This window comes from Rhipicephalus sanguineus, chromosome 2 (assembly GCF_013339695.2).
Source record: "Rhipicephalus sanguineus isolate Rsan-2018 chromosome 2, BIME_Rsan_1.4, whole genome shotgun sequence".
NCBI classification, from domain to species: Eukaryota; Metazoa; Arthropoda; class Arachnida; order Ixodida; family Ixodidae; genus Rhipicephalus; species Rhipicephalus sanguineus.
This window is the reverse complement of record NC_051177.1, coordinates 86255586-86272413: the sequence shown is the minus strand read 5'-3', so window position 1 is coordinate 86272413 and position 16828 is coordinate 86255586. Positions and strand designations below refer to the sequence as shown.

Here is a 16828-nt window from a genome sequence, read left to right as displayed (position 1 = left end):
AAAAGCGTGGCTACCGGCGGCGCAAGGGTTCACTTCTTCATTCTGAGTTCCTCCCGCATACAAACCGGATGCTCTACCTTTCGGTCATATTTGCGGTTGGTTAGCGCTGCGAGGGCAACGTTTTGCCTTGCGCTGACGGCCTGAGCGCTGCGCGCATGCCCACTTGCTTTCGCGCTGTGTGTGTAGGTGTGTAAATTTTTATGATACTCCAGTCTGGGCGAAGCAAACTGAAATAACATAATAATTATTATGTTATTTTATCATTCTAAGGGTTCTACGTTCATTACATAATAATTATAAGGGTTCTACGACCCAAAACCCCGATACAATTATCAGGGACGCCATAGTGGAGGGCTCCGGAAATTTCGACCAACTGAGGCTCTTTAACGTGCACTTAAATCTAAGTATACGGGCCTCAAGCATTTTCACCTCCATCGAAAATGCGGCCGCCGCGGCTGGAATTCGATCCCGCGACCTTCGGGTCAGCAGTCGAGGATCATAACCACTAGACTACCACAGCGTATGAAAAGCGAAAAAAATTCTCGGATAAAATTTGTTTATCTTGCTCTTGATCGGCGATCTCAGCGTTTGCTCTTGGAGACAGTCTTGGAAGGAACACAAAAGGGAGAAGGCAGGGAGGTTAACCAGACAGCAGTCCGGTTGGCTACCCTACGCCGGGGGAAAGGGAAGGGGAGTGGAAAGCTGGAAGAGACAGAGAGAGAGAGGGGGGGGGGGGCAACGAGAAAAAAGGAAATTATCAATAAATGAGCTGACACGTATGTGGCGGTGGCACTGTACAACAGTCATAGGCGTTCACAAAGGCCCGTAGTCCTTGCGTGTACAGAATGCTAGTGACGTTGTAGCGAGATAACAATTCAACTCTTTAGGCAACGTACATGTATACAGATACGTGCAGGTGAGCGCGATATAATGTGTTAGGCGTAGCAGGTGTGTAGCACACATGTGGCGCATATGAGTCCTTCATAAGGCGTCCTTCAACGCTTGGGTGAGCAGGCGGCGAGGCATGGCTTGGAAACTGCTCTATTCTTTCAGGTTCAGAGGGCTACCATGTCCTTGTAACATACCGATGTAGCATTTTTTTAAAATCTGAAGCAGTTACTTTATTGAGGCTGTCTGCGAAGAATTCACCAGCTGCCTTTTCTATCACTTGCGTAGTTTTTTTTTGGCAAAAAGAAAACTATATTGGGGCCTTTGTTCGCTGCTATTAAATCAACTGGACATTTCTACATTGACGAACTAAACACAATGGGACACGGCTTAAAAAGCGAATCTTTCGTATTGTGTATATGCGACTAGCGGACGTGCTGAATAACTATATAACGAAGTAGACGAATGAACGAAAAAAGAAGCGCTATATATTATCTGATATCCCGAGATGCGTATTCATCACTTCAGAGTTACGATTATTATGTAATGTGACATGGGCTGCCGCTGTGAAACAGTGGTTACTGTGCACGGCTGCTGACCCGATGGCCGCGGGTTCGATCTCTGCAGCGGCGGTCGCATTTTCGATGGTGGCGAAGATGCTAGAGGCTCTTCTACTTAGATTTAAGTGCACGTTAAAGAACCCCGCGGGTAGTCGAAATTTCCGGAGCCCTCCACTACGGCATGCCTCATAATTATAGGCGCGCGCAGGGTTCCCCGTGGGGGGGGGGGGGGGGAGCAAAGCTGCGTCGCAGCGCCCCTCCTACCCCTCCCTTGTTGGACAAGTCCAAACGACAACATGCTTCACAACGAATGAAAGAAAAAAAAACAGCTAAAAATGAAGCGATCGACGTGCTTCTCACAATGGGCACCCTGGCTTTCCTGAATTAAACATGCTCTCCGAATGCAACATCAAAGGGCTTCGGCCGCCATTGTCGTTAAAAACTTCGTATATCGTTAGCTCATCATGAGCATGAAGGAAAGGGACATAAGCAAGGAACGAAAAAGAAAGGCAGCAGGATGAGCGCTAAACTTCCAACTGATCTTTATTACATTACCCGATCGATTGCACATTACATGGCTCGTTCGCACACACGTGACACAACAAGCGTGGCCCAACATTCGTGACAAAAGAACAGTAACAAAACCGAACAAACCACCCAACTTATACAAAACCAATAAAAAAGAAGCACACGACAGCCGTTCTCCGGATGCGTGTTAATGTACTACAGTAGGGTCATGTCATAAAGATCAGTTGATAGTTCTGCGCTCGTCATGTCACCTGTCTTTTTTGTTCCTTGCTTATGCCCCTTTGCTTCATGCTCATGTTGAGTCGCGCTAAAGATATACAAGATTATCTGCTAACATGTTCTTTGGAATCGGCTTCACTACCATACGATGCCTAACAGCCTGCTGCAATGGTGTTCTTCCCTGATTCCATCAAAGGGTTCAACCCCAGATTGTCTAAAATTCGCCTACCCGCCTCCTTGCGGAATAAACGGGCTTGTGGTGCAATATTGTGAGCTTCACTAAGTTCTGCTGGCAGGTAGACATGAGGGAAGGCGGTCTGCCAGAGCTAGGGCCCTGCAGGACAAGTATCAGAACGGCAAAGCTGCAGTGTACGTAGATGAAGCAGAACAGAACGTAGTGAGTGTACGGTGACCGGAGATAGGCAAATCTTAAACACTGCTTCTGTTTAAGTCCCATCCACTCTGGAGGCGGAAGAAACTGCTAATGCGCTGGCCATCACGAGCGCTTCCGCTCGGACGGTCTTACCGCGACTCTAAACGAGCTATAACAAATTTCGCTAAAGGAAGCGTAGCCGTCACTGCGGCAAGGATCCTAGAAAAAGACCGGGGCGATGCAACCGTCGACCTTGTGTGGGTTCCTGCCCACTCCGGGAACCCGGGGAATGAGGAGGCGCATCGTGCGTCCCGAGGTCTAACAAACCGGGAAGTGCGCCCCTCGGGCCCTGTTTTCCCGGGTGAGGCACCGATCTCTTTTAACGACGTCACGAATTACCACAAGAACGAACGGAAGCTTTACCCTCAGCCACATGACGACCTCGCGAGAGCGCAGGCCACAATTCTACGCCGCATATAAACGCACTCTTTCACCAGTCCTCATAGGCTGCAATTATCACGAACGGAGAATTCAATCCAAACGGTGAAAATTGTAGTCCAAATGAACTAGCTACCCAAGATTACATCCTCTGGGGATGTGGGGGTTTCCCCCCTCCGAAGTCGCGCCTACCAGCTCCCTCAAATTAACATGGGATGGACTCGTCAGAACTCCAGAACGGGAGAAACAGTTAGCCATTGTTTAATGGGCCGAAAGAGTCGCTTCCCGCGTGGAGGCACTTAGAGGCGCCGGACAGGTGACTTTTAGTCAAATAAGTTAAGTTGATACCACCGTACAAGATTATGATGCACGAAGTGGCCTATCAGCAGCACTTGTCAAAGAACCTGCGTGGTCATAACTGAGTAAACGTATGGGGCAGACTTTGCGCAAAACAGAAAAAAAAGAAGCAAGGAAGGAAAAAGTAAAAAGAAACAAGGAAGACCACGCAGCTGCGCCCTTCCTTCAGGCTTGGCACCACTGGTACGAAAGTTCCATTTTTTTTCCTGTTTCTTCTCTTATTACGCATGTTTTGCCAAGCAGCACAATATATTGACGCGCCCACTTGTTTACCTTTTCGATATGACCGGTTTTCACCGGCGTGTTATCGCAGGGTACAAGCCGCTCCTGGTTGTACCGGAACTGTCGGAACCTTCTCAAATGTTATCGAACGTTCTAATCGGAATGCTTGCACGACGCGAATGGTCTCGAACGTACGCGAGGACCCCCAATCGAACTGGAATCTATACCGTGACTCGTGTATAAATAGCGGACGCGTTGGAGACGCAGATCAGATTTTCGGCGACTGCGCTGGTCGCTATATTATCGCGCTGCGAGTTCGCAAATAAAGATATCAGTCATTATTTGACGCCTTGGCTGCCGAAGTCTTCACCGTTGCAAACGCGTGACAATATAAGTGAAATTAAATGAAGCGCATGGTAACTTTTAGCTCAACAAAACGACACAATAAAGACGTAGTTGCGCTAAAAGTTACTATGGACAAGCACGAACTATAGCCCGTCAACGCACTGTGTTATTCGAAAGTATGTAGACTCGTTTCACGCGGGCAATGCATGAAAAAGGAGGTGGCGCTTCGCTGCTGATAACTGTCATCCTCGATGTTTCTTCAGTTTAAAAACATAAAAACGCTGACGTGCTGATCTGCTACACGTTACGTTCGCGCAAGCGGAAGCTTGCGTTGCACTGCTTATAGAAAATATAGAGGAAAAAAGCAGGGAGGTTGCCGGAACAACAAGAAAAAAAAAATATGTGCAGTTGCACTCAACATGAAAGCTGTAGGATGTGCGGAGCAGTAATCCGCCTGTCCTTCAGCGACGCTGGCGTTCCAAACGTGTAACCTGCTCGGTGTCCATGACGGGAAAGGAATCAGTGCACTCCCCGAATTTGTACCCGGCAAGAAAAAAAAAAAAAGGGGGGGGGGGTCTCTATCTTCCTCCCCCGGACAACCGCATAGCTTAGCAGCCCTAGAATTAGCGGCTGCATTTTCCCTAGATTGTAGTGTGCTGCCGGAATCCACATTTTTGTCACAACAATGACATATTCACTTTGTGCGCCTCCCTCAATGCCCGCTTGGTCCGGTTGTGCAGTTTGACTCGACTTCCTCGACCCTCGGCTCACGCCGTCTGGGTAGCAAGAACGAACGCTACGAATCACTTCGAAGGTCAAAGTTGTTTGTCTCTCCTTGTCATCGTCTATCGAAGCCATTGTCCCAAGTGTCGCCTGTGCAAAGGAGCCAGGTACTACCGCTTCTTCGTTGTGAAAAAGAAAAGGAAATTGGGTAGAAAGTGAAGCGCAGCACACTCAAACGTAGTGGGCAAGTGTACTCGACGTATTGTTGCCGCCGCCTCCCCTCGTTCCCACCCCCACTCCGCGCTGACGGGGTTGCGGAAGCACGAACCTCATTCCCGGCGCGGAAGCCATGCCCTTGACCATGCACGGATGCTGTCAAGAGTGCCGCTCGCTTTCGGAGGCAGCGAGAGCGATGAGGAGGGGGCTCCCGGTCGAGAGAATGTGGGTCGCTTTCCCCGCTGCGGGGCCCTATTTTTGGGCCTCCGCCCGCACGTCTCCGAGGAATCGAGGTCAGGCAGGCCGCCGCCGACGACGGAGGTGGTCGACCCGCCGCCGCGGGCCTCCGTGACGACCAGGAACCGGTGCGGATGTACCGCGGGGCTCGATTGCCGGTCAGTTCTTTTGTCCGAGAGGAAGACCGTATGATGGAAGCACGCACATGGCTCAGCCGAGTTTCTGTACTTCGCGGTGAGGGGTTTTCCAAGCCGGTGCACCTGTCAGCGCAGGTTTTTGTATGACGTCGCTATGATGTACGGTAGAGTTCGCGAGTAGCCTCCTTTGGAAGTAAAAGACGGAGGAAGAGGGGGTGGGGGCGAAGAGGAGGAGGAGGAGAGGTAAAGGGTTAAGTGGACTGTGGAGGTCAGGTCATGGAGGAAAATCAGAATGAGCACGTGTCCGCTTGTTGCGCTTGGTAGTGCGAAATAACCACGGGTGTTTCGAGCCAGTTCTGGACAGCCCAAAAAATAAAGGTGCCCGCTTACTACACGAAATCCTTCAGTACCTGCGACGCTGATATCGTCAAATAGATTATATGAGAGACTTCGTAGATGTCTGTCATTCACACTTTCGTCGTTACATCGGCAAGCGCGCCTAGCGCGAAGTATATTTTGATACACCCGACGTATGGTTGCAAAACTTCGAAGATACACGTTGCTATACAATACTGCGCTCAGCTGTGCCAACAAGCAGATACACCCTGCGAACAAAAACGGACAGCGTCCATGCGTTTTGCCCGCCCGATCCTTTTCTACAGATACGCAAAGTTACACTGCATATTTTGTACCAATTGCAAATTTTACGGTGTACTTCCGTATAGCGTAACATATGGCCGTATTGCACTGCGTGCAGAACGTTTCTGCGGCACTGCTGAAATTACGGAACATACTCTGACGTGACTAATATGCCTTCCACCAAAATCCCCGCGTTGCAGCTAGCTACCTACCGAGGGGAGAAACAAATTTTCAATAACTTGCATTTTAGATATACGAGTCGTCCACTATTGTGCTTTAGCAGTGACGGCAGAGCTCCAGCAGGAATGGATATCAGGTGGTGTGAAAGCGAGCCGCGTTGAGTTTAAGCTAAAAAAATAATAATTAGAGAACTATGCAAGAAAAGTGAGGTGTACCCACATGCAGAAATTCATTAATTGATCGGTTCAAGTCACTCCTTTCATGACGCCTACAGCATTAATTCCGGTGCCCTTTCAGAGGTTGACAAACGAGAAGAGGTGTCATGCGCCGAAGGCTAATAAAATCTACTCTCTGTCGGAGATGTTCTTCTGCAGACCACCGCAAGCGGCGGAAGAGAAAGATTGCCGGGCGTTTTGAAAGCGTTGCGCAGGCGGCAACACGTATCTACGGCGCACGCGCTGTCCGACGCAGTACACTATCAGGCCGGTGCGGTCGGCCCGAGGCGTACTCGAATGGCGGAACAGGATACACGCCGCACCGGCGTATTTCCTTCCTCGTACGGCGCGGACTGGGCAGCAACAGCACCAACCGGGAAAATGCCGCCGGCACTCAGTTGGGACCGAACTTCGCTGACAGGTGGCGCGCCTTACGCTTTCCCTTTCAAGACCCAGTAAGGGCACGACGGCCGCTTATGCTGAACGTGTGGGACGTTAAACAATTGAATAAAAAAAGAAGAGAAAGATTTAACCTGCACTACTACTCTCTATGACAGGCCCGCTGCCGGCAAACTGTCAGAAGAGTCACGCGTGTCTGAGGAGAAATGTGACAGGTACTGCTATGGTCCACGAATGGTTTTCCTTGTCGACTCAAGAATAGCGCGCTCAGTGAAATCCTCAAGCAGACAGTTTGGCTTATGATCATGCTTCATGGATTTCTTTGTCCAAGAAACCGGTTGCGTTTTTTCGTGCTGGTTATAATAGGAATTAAATGCAGAAAGAAAAGTAGCGCCATCGTGGAAGTATACATAAACAAAAAATCCGGCAGATCCCACGCACTGTGGGAATCGGTGTAATGCGAAGCAGCCAGCAAAGAGCTGCATACATCACCTTGTTTGTCTTTGAGTCAAATGAAATCATTCATGTCATGGCATCTAGTTCACCATATATCGCATATGTTTCCCATGCACGCAGGCATGCACAATCTGGTATATATCATGCCAATGAAACGTGTATTCTGCTATATACAAAGCATGACCTGTCATTTATGTTCATCACGCACTCCTCTCATGCCATACCAATTTTGGTATATATCCAGCTAACAAAACGGCCGGAAGCGCACCATGACAGTGTCATGTAAATCACACCGTACATGTCATGCATGTCATTATTTTCATGTTACCACCTCCCATTTTACGTTCGTCATGCAGTCGCGTCACGCAATACCAGTTTTGATGTATATCAGTCTAGCGAAACGACCACGAGTGCGCCTCGAGCATGGCATGTAAATCATGTCGTACATGTCATGACTTTTATGTCACCATCTCTCATTTACGTTCGTCATACAGTCACATCGCGCAATACCAATTTTAGTGTATATCAATCTAGCGAAACGACCACGAGTGCGCCATTAGCATGGCATGTAAATCATGTCGTACATGCCATGCATGTCATGACTTTCATGTTACCACCTCTCATTTACGTCCGTCATACAGTCGCGTCACGCAATACCAATTTTGGTGTATATCAATCTAGCGAAACGGCCTCGAGCGCACCATGAGCGTGGCATGTAAATTATGTCGTACATGACTTGCATGCCATGATTTTCGTGTTGCCACCTCTCATTTACGTTCGTCATACAGTCGTGTCGCGCAATACCAGTTTTGGTGTACATCAAGCAAGCGAAACGGCCGCGAATGCACCATGAGCGTGGCGTGTAAATCATGACATACATGACATGTCATGGTTTTCATGTTACCACCTGTTATTCATGTTCCTTATGCAGTCACATCGCACAGCACCAATTTTGGTGTATATCAATTTAGCGAAACGGCCGCGAGTGCGCCATGAGCGAGGCATGTAAACCATGTCGTACATGACCTGCATATCATGATTTTCATGTTACCACGTGTCAGTTATGTTTGTCATACAGAAATGTCTCGTCATACCAGTTTTCGTATATATCCATTCATTTAAACGGCCGCGAGCACCCCGAGACCATGTCATGTAAATCATGCTGCACATGGCCTGCGCGTCATGATTTGCATGTTAGGACCTGTCATTATGCTTGTCATGAACTCTTGTCACGCCATACTAATTTTGCTATATATGAAACTAACGGTACGGCCGCAAGAGCCCCAAGGCCGTGGAAAGTAAATCATGCTGTTCATAACATTCATGTCAAGATTTTCATGTTATGACCTGTCATTTATGTTCGTAATAAGGTCACGTTATGCCACACCAATTTTGGTATACATCCGATTAACGAAACGGCCAGGAGAGCACAAAGTCGTAGGCGGCTAGATAGATAGATAGATAGATAGATAGATAGATAGATAGATAGATAGATAGATAGATAGATAGATAGATAGATAGATAGATAGATAGATAGATAGATAGATAGATAGATAGATAGATAGATAGATAGATACTCTCAAAGTCGCAGAAGTTCGCTAAGAAGTGCTTCGCATTTAAACGTCGTGCGGGATCTAAATAGCGGACGATATGAACAAAACGCACACGAGGCTGTCACGTGCAGTGAAATGTCGCTGGCAAGCGTGTGCTCAGTCAGCATTCCAGTGTCCACATGGAGGTAAAACAAGGTCTGATCTTCTACATATTGTTAAAACTCTCTCCACCTTGCCGGACTTCGAAGAACTGGTTTGCCTTATTCAGTGTTCCTGGGCTACGAGTTGTCCATTCATTTGCCCTCACGCTCCGTTGTACAAGCATTGTAATTAGCTCAGATGGCAGAGCCACCCCGAAAAGGCATTCGTAGCTGGGTTCGAATCCCGGACTATAGTGTGAAATTTCGTCAACTATAAGAAGCTTTATTTGAGAGATATCCGTAAGGATTTTCTCTGTAGCTTCGTGGTACAAAACAGCGTTATCATTCTTTGGAAGTGTGCACTTGAACGTTGGTCAAGCATCGCTAATAACCATAAAGGACATTACAGGGCCGTAACCAGGAATTTCTTTCGAGGGGGGGGGGGTGTTTGTGTGTAGAACGGCCAACTTTGGCAATTGGTGGTCGTTGTGATGGCGTGCAAGTATTTTAGTGTCACCCGAAGAGTTAAAGCGTGAAAAAATTCGGCAGATCCCACGCCTTGTGGGAATCGGTGTTATGCGAAGCAGTCAGCGAGTAGTTGTCTATGCTGCATGTTTGGCTTTGAGCCAAGCGTTAGGAGGTGGATCGACGTGTTTTTGTAAGCGTAGTCGATGCGTGCACATCGATCGTGGTCTTACCAAGCACGTCGACTACACTGGAGTTTAAAGGGTAACTTATGGTCAGACGTAACGTCAGCACACACTTTAGGGCATAGACGTGAACGTTATCGAAACGGAGTGCACTTTACGGTGCGACGGTGTGAATATCATACGTAACTTTCGTTAGCGTATTTTCTATGGTCGAGCAACGCTTGTATATAGATTGCTGAATCATAGAAATACAAATGTAATGTTTATTAGACTTCTCGAAAGCGCAGCCCAACAAAGGAGCAACAACTGACGTTATTGGAAACATTTGGGTGCGCACACAATAGACGAAAACGAAAGTTGGTTGGTTGGTTGGTTGGTCCTCAGTTACTTGGCGCAACCCACCACGGGGGATCGGCCGTGAAAGGCGAGAGACAAACGGGCGCGAAACGGTCGCCTTTCGTTTTCGTCTATTGTGTGCGCGCCGAAATGTTTCCAATAATGTCCTCAAACCAACTCGCCCAGCTCTCCATACTATTACATAACTGACGTTAACCCGCCATGATGCCTTTATCATATGATTACATATATGTAATGTTTATTGCTTTGTTATAAAATTAGATAGCCAGCACTGCAACCACAATTGACGTTGCACCGATATCACGCCTGCATAGGGTCTTTTTCTAAAGCAGTCTCAAGACGTGGCGTGGCTCTGTGGTAAAATACCTGACTGTCACGCAGAATGCTTGGGTTCGATTCCTGTTGGGATCCGATGTCAGTTTTTCTTTACGCTGTCACATGTAAATTACCAATGTCTGTTCTCGCCGTTCCTGGGAAGATATAAACTGTCAGTTTCCTGTGGCGCATACCCGCTTACCGTACACGGGTATGTGCCACATGTGTCTGGAGGAAAAGGACTGACGACGTACGCGGCAGGATTTTCACATTATTCATGGCATGACCAGACAGTCATATTCGTCAAACCCGCTTACCCTCCCATTCCAATTTTGGTTTACACAAAGTTAAGGAGGCGACCATGAGATCACCCAGACGTAGGCGGATAGATAGATAGATAGATAGATAGATAGATAGACAGACAGAAACGCTCAAGGTGCCAGAGGTTTGCCAAGAAATGCTTCGAATTTAATTTGGGGGTGTCAGAACCCCCTCAACCCCCCCATCCCCCCTTAGTTACGGCCCTGGGACATTATTTCCCCATTCATTCCTGCACTGCATGTTCGAATCTGTATACAGACGTGTACAGCTACACTAGTGACATATGGTTTGCTGCAGGGTCCGCTGCCAGCTGACAGGAGCGCACCATGGAGTTAGCGCAGCAGGCGTCGACCGTGCTGCTCTGGCCCTTCACCAGCTTCTACCAGACGTACCTATGGTGCACGTCATTCGCAGGTAAGTCATCGTACACTGCCACATGTGAAAAGCGAGACGAGAATATCTTTGGCTGCACCCGTTTCTTGCTTCGCGATAAATGTATATCAGATGTAAATGCCATACAATCAGAAAGACAAACGGACCTATGCTCAAATATATGCGGTTTGATTGTTAAATGCCGCATAACCTTGAACGATAAGTTTTCTTATCGATAGATCTTTTTATTTGTAGTTTACCAGTATACCTCAAGACAAAGGTATATAAGAGCTGCATCTTACCGGTACCTACATACGGGGCACAAACCTGTAGGTTTCCGAAAAGCGTTGCACTTATATTGACGATGCAGCGTGCCACGGAAAGGAAAATGATAGGTGTAACCTTAAAGGACAAGAAGAGAGCAGAGTGGGTCAGCGAACGAACGTGTGTTAACAACATCTTACAGTCTACACCAAGAAGAAATGGGCATGAGTAGGGCATGTAGCGAGAACGTAAGATAACTGCTGGTCACTAAGACTAAAAGACTGGATTCCAATTGAGAAGGCAAGCGCTCGAGGGGGAAACAGTAAGTTAGATGGGCAGATGAAATTAAGAAGTCTGCGGGGATGACGGGGCCACAGCAGGCATAGGACCGGGTTGATTTGAGAAACATGGGAAGGGCCTTTGCCTTGCAGTGGGTGTAGTCAGGCTGATGATGAACCTGTTCATTGCACGAGCTCGAGTCGAAATTTAGGACAGTCAAGGAGAATGGTACGGAACATCTTAGCTAAAGCGTTCTTTCAAGCAGCAAACTTCACGAATTGGTTCTTTAAATATTTTGGGCGTTAAAGTTGATGCTAATTCGAGTACTGCTTCACAAATCAGCTGACAGTTTAAATTCCGCAAGCGAGTTGTACGCTACCGGTGTTACCGCGCACACAGATTTAATCACCTGTCGCAATAGCCCTTAAGTGAATCCATGTCAGGCCCCCTAAACAGCTCCCGTTAGCTCAACGGCGTCAGTTTGAGCACCGGTAATCCGTTTGCCTCGTAGTGTGTATACCTATCCTCCTGCGCAATGCATTGGTTGCGTTGAAGACATTTGTATATATAGAAGGCTGAGATGTAATCTATGCCTTCGAAATATTTGGTGAATCGTAAAAGCTTCACCTTCAAGATGAATAAATGTAAACGGACACAATCTGTACTACGTTAGCGTCGTTAGAAGCGAGAAAAAAATTCATCGAAAATAAACAAAAACCTCCCAACTATTTTTACTGCTGTTTTTAGAATAGTGGGCCTTCATCCAACGAGACCATGGGACGATGATTCGTGGCTCCAAGCATGGGCGCAACCATAGAGTAATATTGATGAACATCGCGGAAATCGGGCTCCATTTGTATGTTTAACTGTGCATGCCATTGGGCAAACTTTCAATTAAGGAAAACAAAAGACGGCCGGCGTTGCTGTATTAGGCGCATGTCGAAAAATAAGCTATACATGAAGCTGAACGTGTGCCTCGTAACGGTAAGCGCTTACATAAGAAGGAAACAAAGGCGTGATCAAGTATATTTCTTTATTGCGTTGCTTGCATCAGTTGAAGCTAAACATTCGTTAATGAACTTCAGCAACGAACCGGGGTTTCCTGTAATGCTAGTTTAGTTGGAGGAAATATTCAGAGGCAAAGTCTGAGGTCAATTATTTTTGGAGTAATTACGTTGGAAACATTGCTATTCGATTATACCGAATTAGCTTCGAGGATGGTACTATGCCAGGACATGTATAGTCGTGAGAAATATGAGAGAGAACACTGAATTCGTGCTTAATCGACTATTACCTGTAATGCATACCGATATGAATGTGACGTGTTGAATTGCTTGAGATACCTTTCCGCTTGAGCATTTAGCGTTAGGGACACTTTTGGCTTGCTGCCTGCGTTCAAGTTTTGTGACCTTTATAAGGTAATTGCAGTGTTGCCTCTCACATTGTTCACGACTGCACATGCCTCTCTGTGTCGGCGCAGATCGGCGGACAGAGGACTGGCTGCTGGTCAAGTCACCGATCCCGATGCTGCTCATCATCGCCGCCTACCTGTGCGTAGTTCGGTACGGGCCCCGCATCATGGCTTCGAGGCCGCCCTTCCAACTCAAACCCTTTCTCGTCATCTACAACTTCGCGGTCGCTGGGCTCAACCTGTATATCGCCATAGAGGTATGAGCGGTGTTCACCGCTACAATTACTTGCCTTTGAAAGTTTTGCTTGGTATGCGCGCTATTAACGAAGCCTCTTGTCAGAATCTTTTTTTGTGTGTCATACGTATACATCCGAGATGCGTAGACGCACAAAAATTTTCTCGCGAAAGTCTGTTATACTCGGTGTCCATCGGTCCGTGTCATCTTGCTTGAAGCAATTTGTGCATCGGACGCATAATCGTGAAAAAAAGAAAAAAGAAGAAGAAGAAGAAGAAAAAACACTAACGAAGTAGGTAGGCATAGATCTCAAATCTGCGCGCGAAAATCTCAGAGGCAACCTATATGACACACCAAATGACGCTAGATGGTACTACTACACACTGCTGCTTTAATATTACAAATCAGTTTTGCGGAATGATCGCGAAAGAGAAAAAATTTACAACCACCCGTTTTTAGCACAAGGCTAAAAGGCTACAAAGCTACAGGGAAGCTACAAGGACGCTACCAAGCTTCCTTGTAGCTTTGTGCTACAAACGGGTGGTTCTCAATTTTTCCTTTCATAACTGCTGCATCAAAACGCAGAGCTTTCACCAAGGCCGCCCAGTGTAGGTCCATGCACTCTGCCAGGGTAAGTTAGTAACGTACTCATAAAGCACCAATGAGAAAGAACGTGCACATAATCACCATTTGCAAGAGATACGGCAACTTGCCATCGTAAACCCTTTAATTTGCAGCTTCATACGAAGAGCTTCTGTAGTTGCTTCTTTTGTTTTCTCTGTGTACGGGTCGAACGAACACGTGATGTGAATGTTATTCAAAGGGTGGACAGCCTTATCTCCAGCCCAACAGAGATAATTTAGTTGTTAAGCGATTGCAGGATGAAGGAACCTGCTTCAGTGAGGAGCCGGTTTAACCGCAACTCCTGCACACATTGCATGAATAAGCGTTATAAGAAGTATAAAAAAAGATAAATTGTGACATTGATCAAGATAAGACGATGGTCTGTTAGGCTTAAAAGACGTCGACTCACCATGAGAAGTTAGGTCAAATACAAAATCACGAGAACAAGACTTTAAAACAAAACAAGTAAGGATGCTGAACGCCACCTTACGTTTGGTAGAATGCGCTATTGATGTCTAATCGTACGTAATGTAGTTAAAGATGAATGAAGTGTACAACCACAACTGACTTGTTCAAATGCGCTAGAAGTTTGCTACAGCGATTATATGAGACGACTGAGAACAGAGCGGCAGGAGTCTTCACTATAGTACCTTACAGGCAATGAAGTAATGTCGCCGCGTATTCTTGCTACAGGTCCCGACGTCCAGGTCGCTCGGAAGGATCTGCTGGTGGCTTTCAATGTCCCATTGACGCTATACCGGGGATTATAGGGATGTCGTAAGAAATGCAACGGGATCATATGAGGTTTTCTTTTTTATACAAACACGCCCCTAAATATCCGCCGATATCTTAAAGGTGAAACTATCAAGGCGACGTTCGCGGGATGATAGTGGCGTCACTTCATACGTAATACGAAATGGCATCGACTCCGGGACCAGTACATGGACAGTGTTGCACTGTCTTTGCAGAAATAAAAAGAATGCTGTTTCAGCGAGAAATACAGAAAGTAATTGTAAACAGCTGGAATGCATTTGAAAGCATAACAAATCGATATATACACGTGGACAACGTCATAACATAACATATTAAAATCGCCGAAAGTCTGCTCGGTCTTCACTGATACCGGTATTGGTCCACGAGCCTTGTAGCGACGCTGATGACAGCTGCAGCTGCTTAATTGTGGCGGTTTCGCCGTGCCGCTGCGTTCAGTGGGCATTAGGTGTCTGCGAGGCACCTTCTACTTCGTTTGGTGTTGGAGATGCAGCCGCAGAGGACAAACGTATAGAGTGCTTGCTGGGCTTGCTACTCCACTTCAACGCGTAGCATTGTGAATACTCGTCACCCACTCACCACGGTGAGCGGGTGATGCATTCACGGTCGATGAATGTGGCGAGTCACCCACTTGGCGACTCACTCATTTATTTTTGAGTGTATCCTTCGGCGGGAAGTTGGCGCGCTTGTCTCCCCACGCGCTATGCCAAAGCTTGACAAAGTTGAAAGTTAGACACACGTGCCGTCTAAATAAGCAACTACACAATATTGGTTCTCATTGCGACTGTGCGCACAGGCTCCGTAAAACTTAACGAGAACAACGAAGACACGCATATGGCGGCTTAACCTTAACAAGACTATTAAGGAGCAAAATAAGCATTCAATCCTTCTGAAGAAAGGCGCACTTAGCTAGTGCATGCAATGCATTCAGACCAGATATATTCAGCACTATACGCAGGAGAGGCAAAACGATTTAAGCGTTGTTGGTGTTAAGCGTGACGGAGACTGCCCTATAGAATTCCTCGCTTGGTTCATGAGCATGTCAGCGATGGGTTTAATGAGTATTGAGAGTATGAGAACACCGGGAATTCATCGGCAACAGAGTTCGCCGTAGGGTGTCTACGTCCTATCAATGGCATGGCGGCTCTTGAGGTCGGTGCATCGATGTTATGAATATAAAGTGCAATAACTTCGTGTGGTATTTGACATGAAAAAACAGAGGAGGTTGCCTTTGAGACGATCCCATCCTATAACTGAACGAGCGAACCTTTCCCCTATGCAAAGGCGATGTCGATTGAGTGAGTGTCTCAAAGTTCGCATGTTAATGACGTGTTCTCTGTTTCCTAGATATTGTATTGCATAACCAAGCGGAGGTACAGCTGGTTGTGCCAACTGGTTGACTACAGCGACAATCCGTTAGAGATCAGGGTGAGTATCAATAAAGAAAAGAAAAAAAGGAAGGAGAAACTCGCGATACTGTCATAACCTAACACAATGTTTGCCTTGCTTTCACGGGGAAGAAAGCCTACCAAATAATTTTTTTCCTTCACGGACGGTCACAAAGCGATCGTACCTCGCCAGGGCACATCTCGGCCGCCGCGTAGGTACAGTGGTTACGGCACTCGGCTGCTGACCCGGAAGTCGCGGGTTCGAATCCTGGCGGAGGGGGAAGCCGCATCTTCACTGGATGCGAAAATGCTTGATACCCGTGTACTCTTATTTAAGTGCACGTTAAAGAGCCCCGGGTGGTCAAAATTTCCGGATCCATCCACTACGGTGTGCGTTTTCACACGTAAAAACCTTAGAAATTATTATAGTCAGGACAAATCTTGCCGCGGTAGACACACTGCGGTCGACCGTTCATGTCTATCATGTATACAGGACACAAGCGTATCCTAGCTCAGCCAGCACGCACGTTGTGCGTTACTTAACTTAGCAATGGTACAGTGCGCCGTCGGGTCATCACCATTTATAGGCGCGCACATCCCGTATGGCCGAATTGCGCCCTCCCCCTATAGTGCTATATTTTAGCTTCGGTTCTAGTGCCCCTCCAGAAAAAGACAGCGATGCTTGTCATTCCTACTCGCGGCAAATATAAGGTGGGGACAGACGACATCCAAGCCCCCGCCTCGTTTTCAGCAAGGTGGCTTCTCTGTAGACAGCGTCTTTATGAGGTGAAGTAAACTCACTGCACGAAGCTCGAGTATTAAAACACTGATGTCGGGGACGCAAATGTTTCAAGATAACGCCCAGGAAATGAATAATTTTTGTGGTAATCCAGAAATAAATAATAAAAGTAATTTCTCCTTTAATTTCGGAAGCATAAACGTGGTTTGTTCTCCGCTACGAGTATTACGACTTTGCGGGACTCTTCTACGAGCTGGCCCAGCTAAATACACAATAG

General features: G+C 47.1%; 1 protein-coding gene across 1 annotated transcript in view; it reads left to right on the top strand.

Annotated features, from left to right (window-relative positions):
* LOC119383286 (elongation of very long chain fatty acids protein 4) overlaps positions 1 to 16828 on the top strand; it is a 64860-nt gene that overhangs the window by 30817 nt on the left and 17215 nt on the right. Inside the window, exons 3-5 of the mRNA XM_037651353.2 lie at positions 10766 to 10882; positions 12864 to 13051; positions 15772 to 15852. Of these exons, the coding sequence (XP_037507281.1) occupies positions 10795 to 10882; positions 12864 to 13051; positions 15772 to 15852 (357 nt within the window). The 5' untranslated portion in view covers positions 10766 to 10794. The remainder of the gene's footprint in view (positions 1 to 10765; positions 10883 to 12863; positions 13052 to 15771; positions 15853 to 16828) is intronic.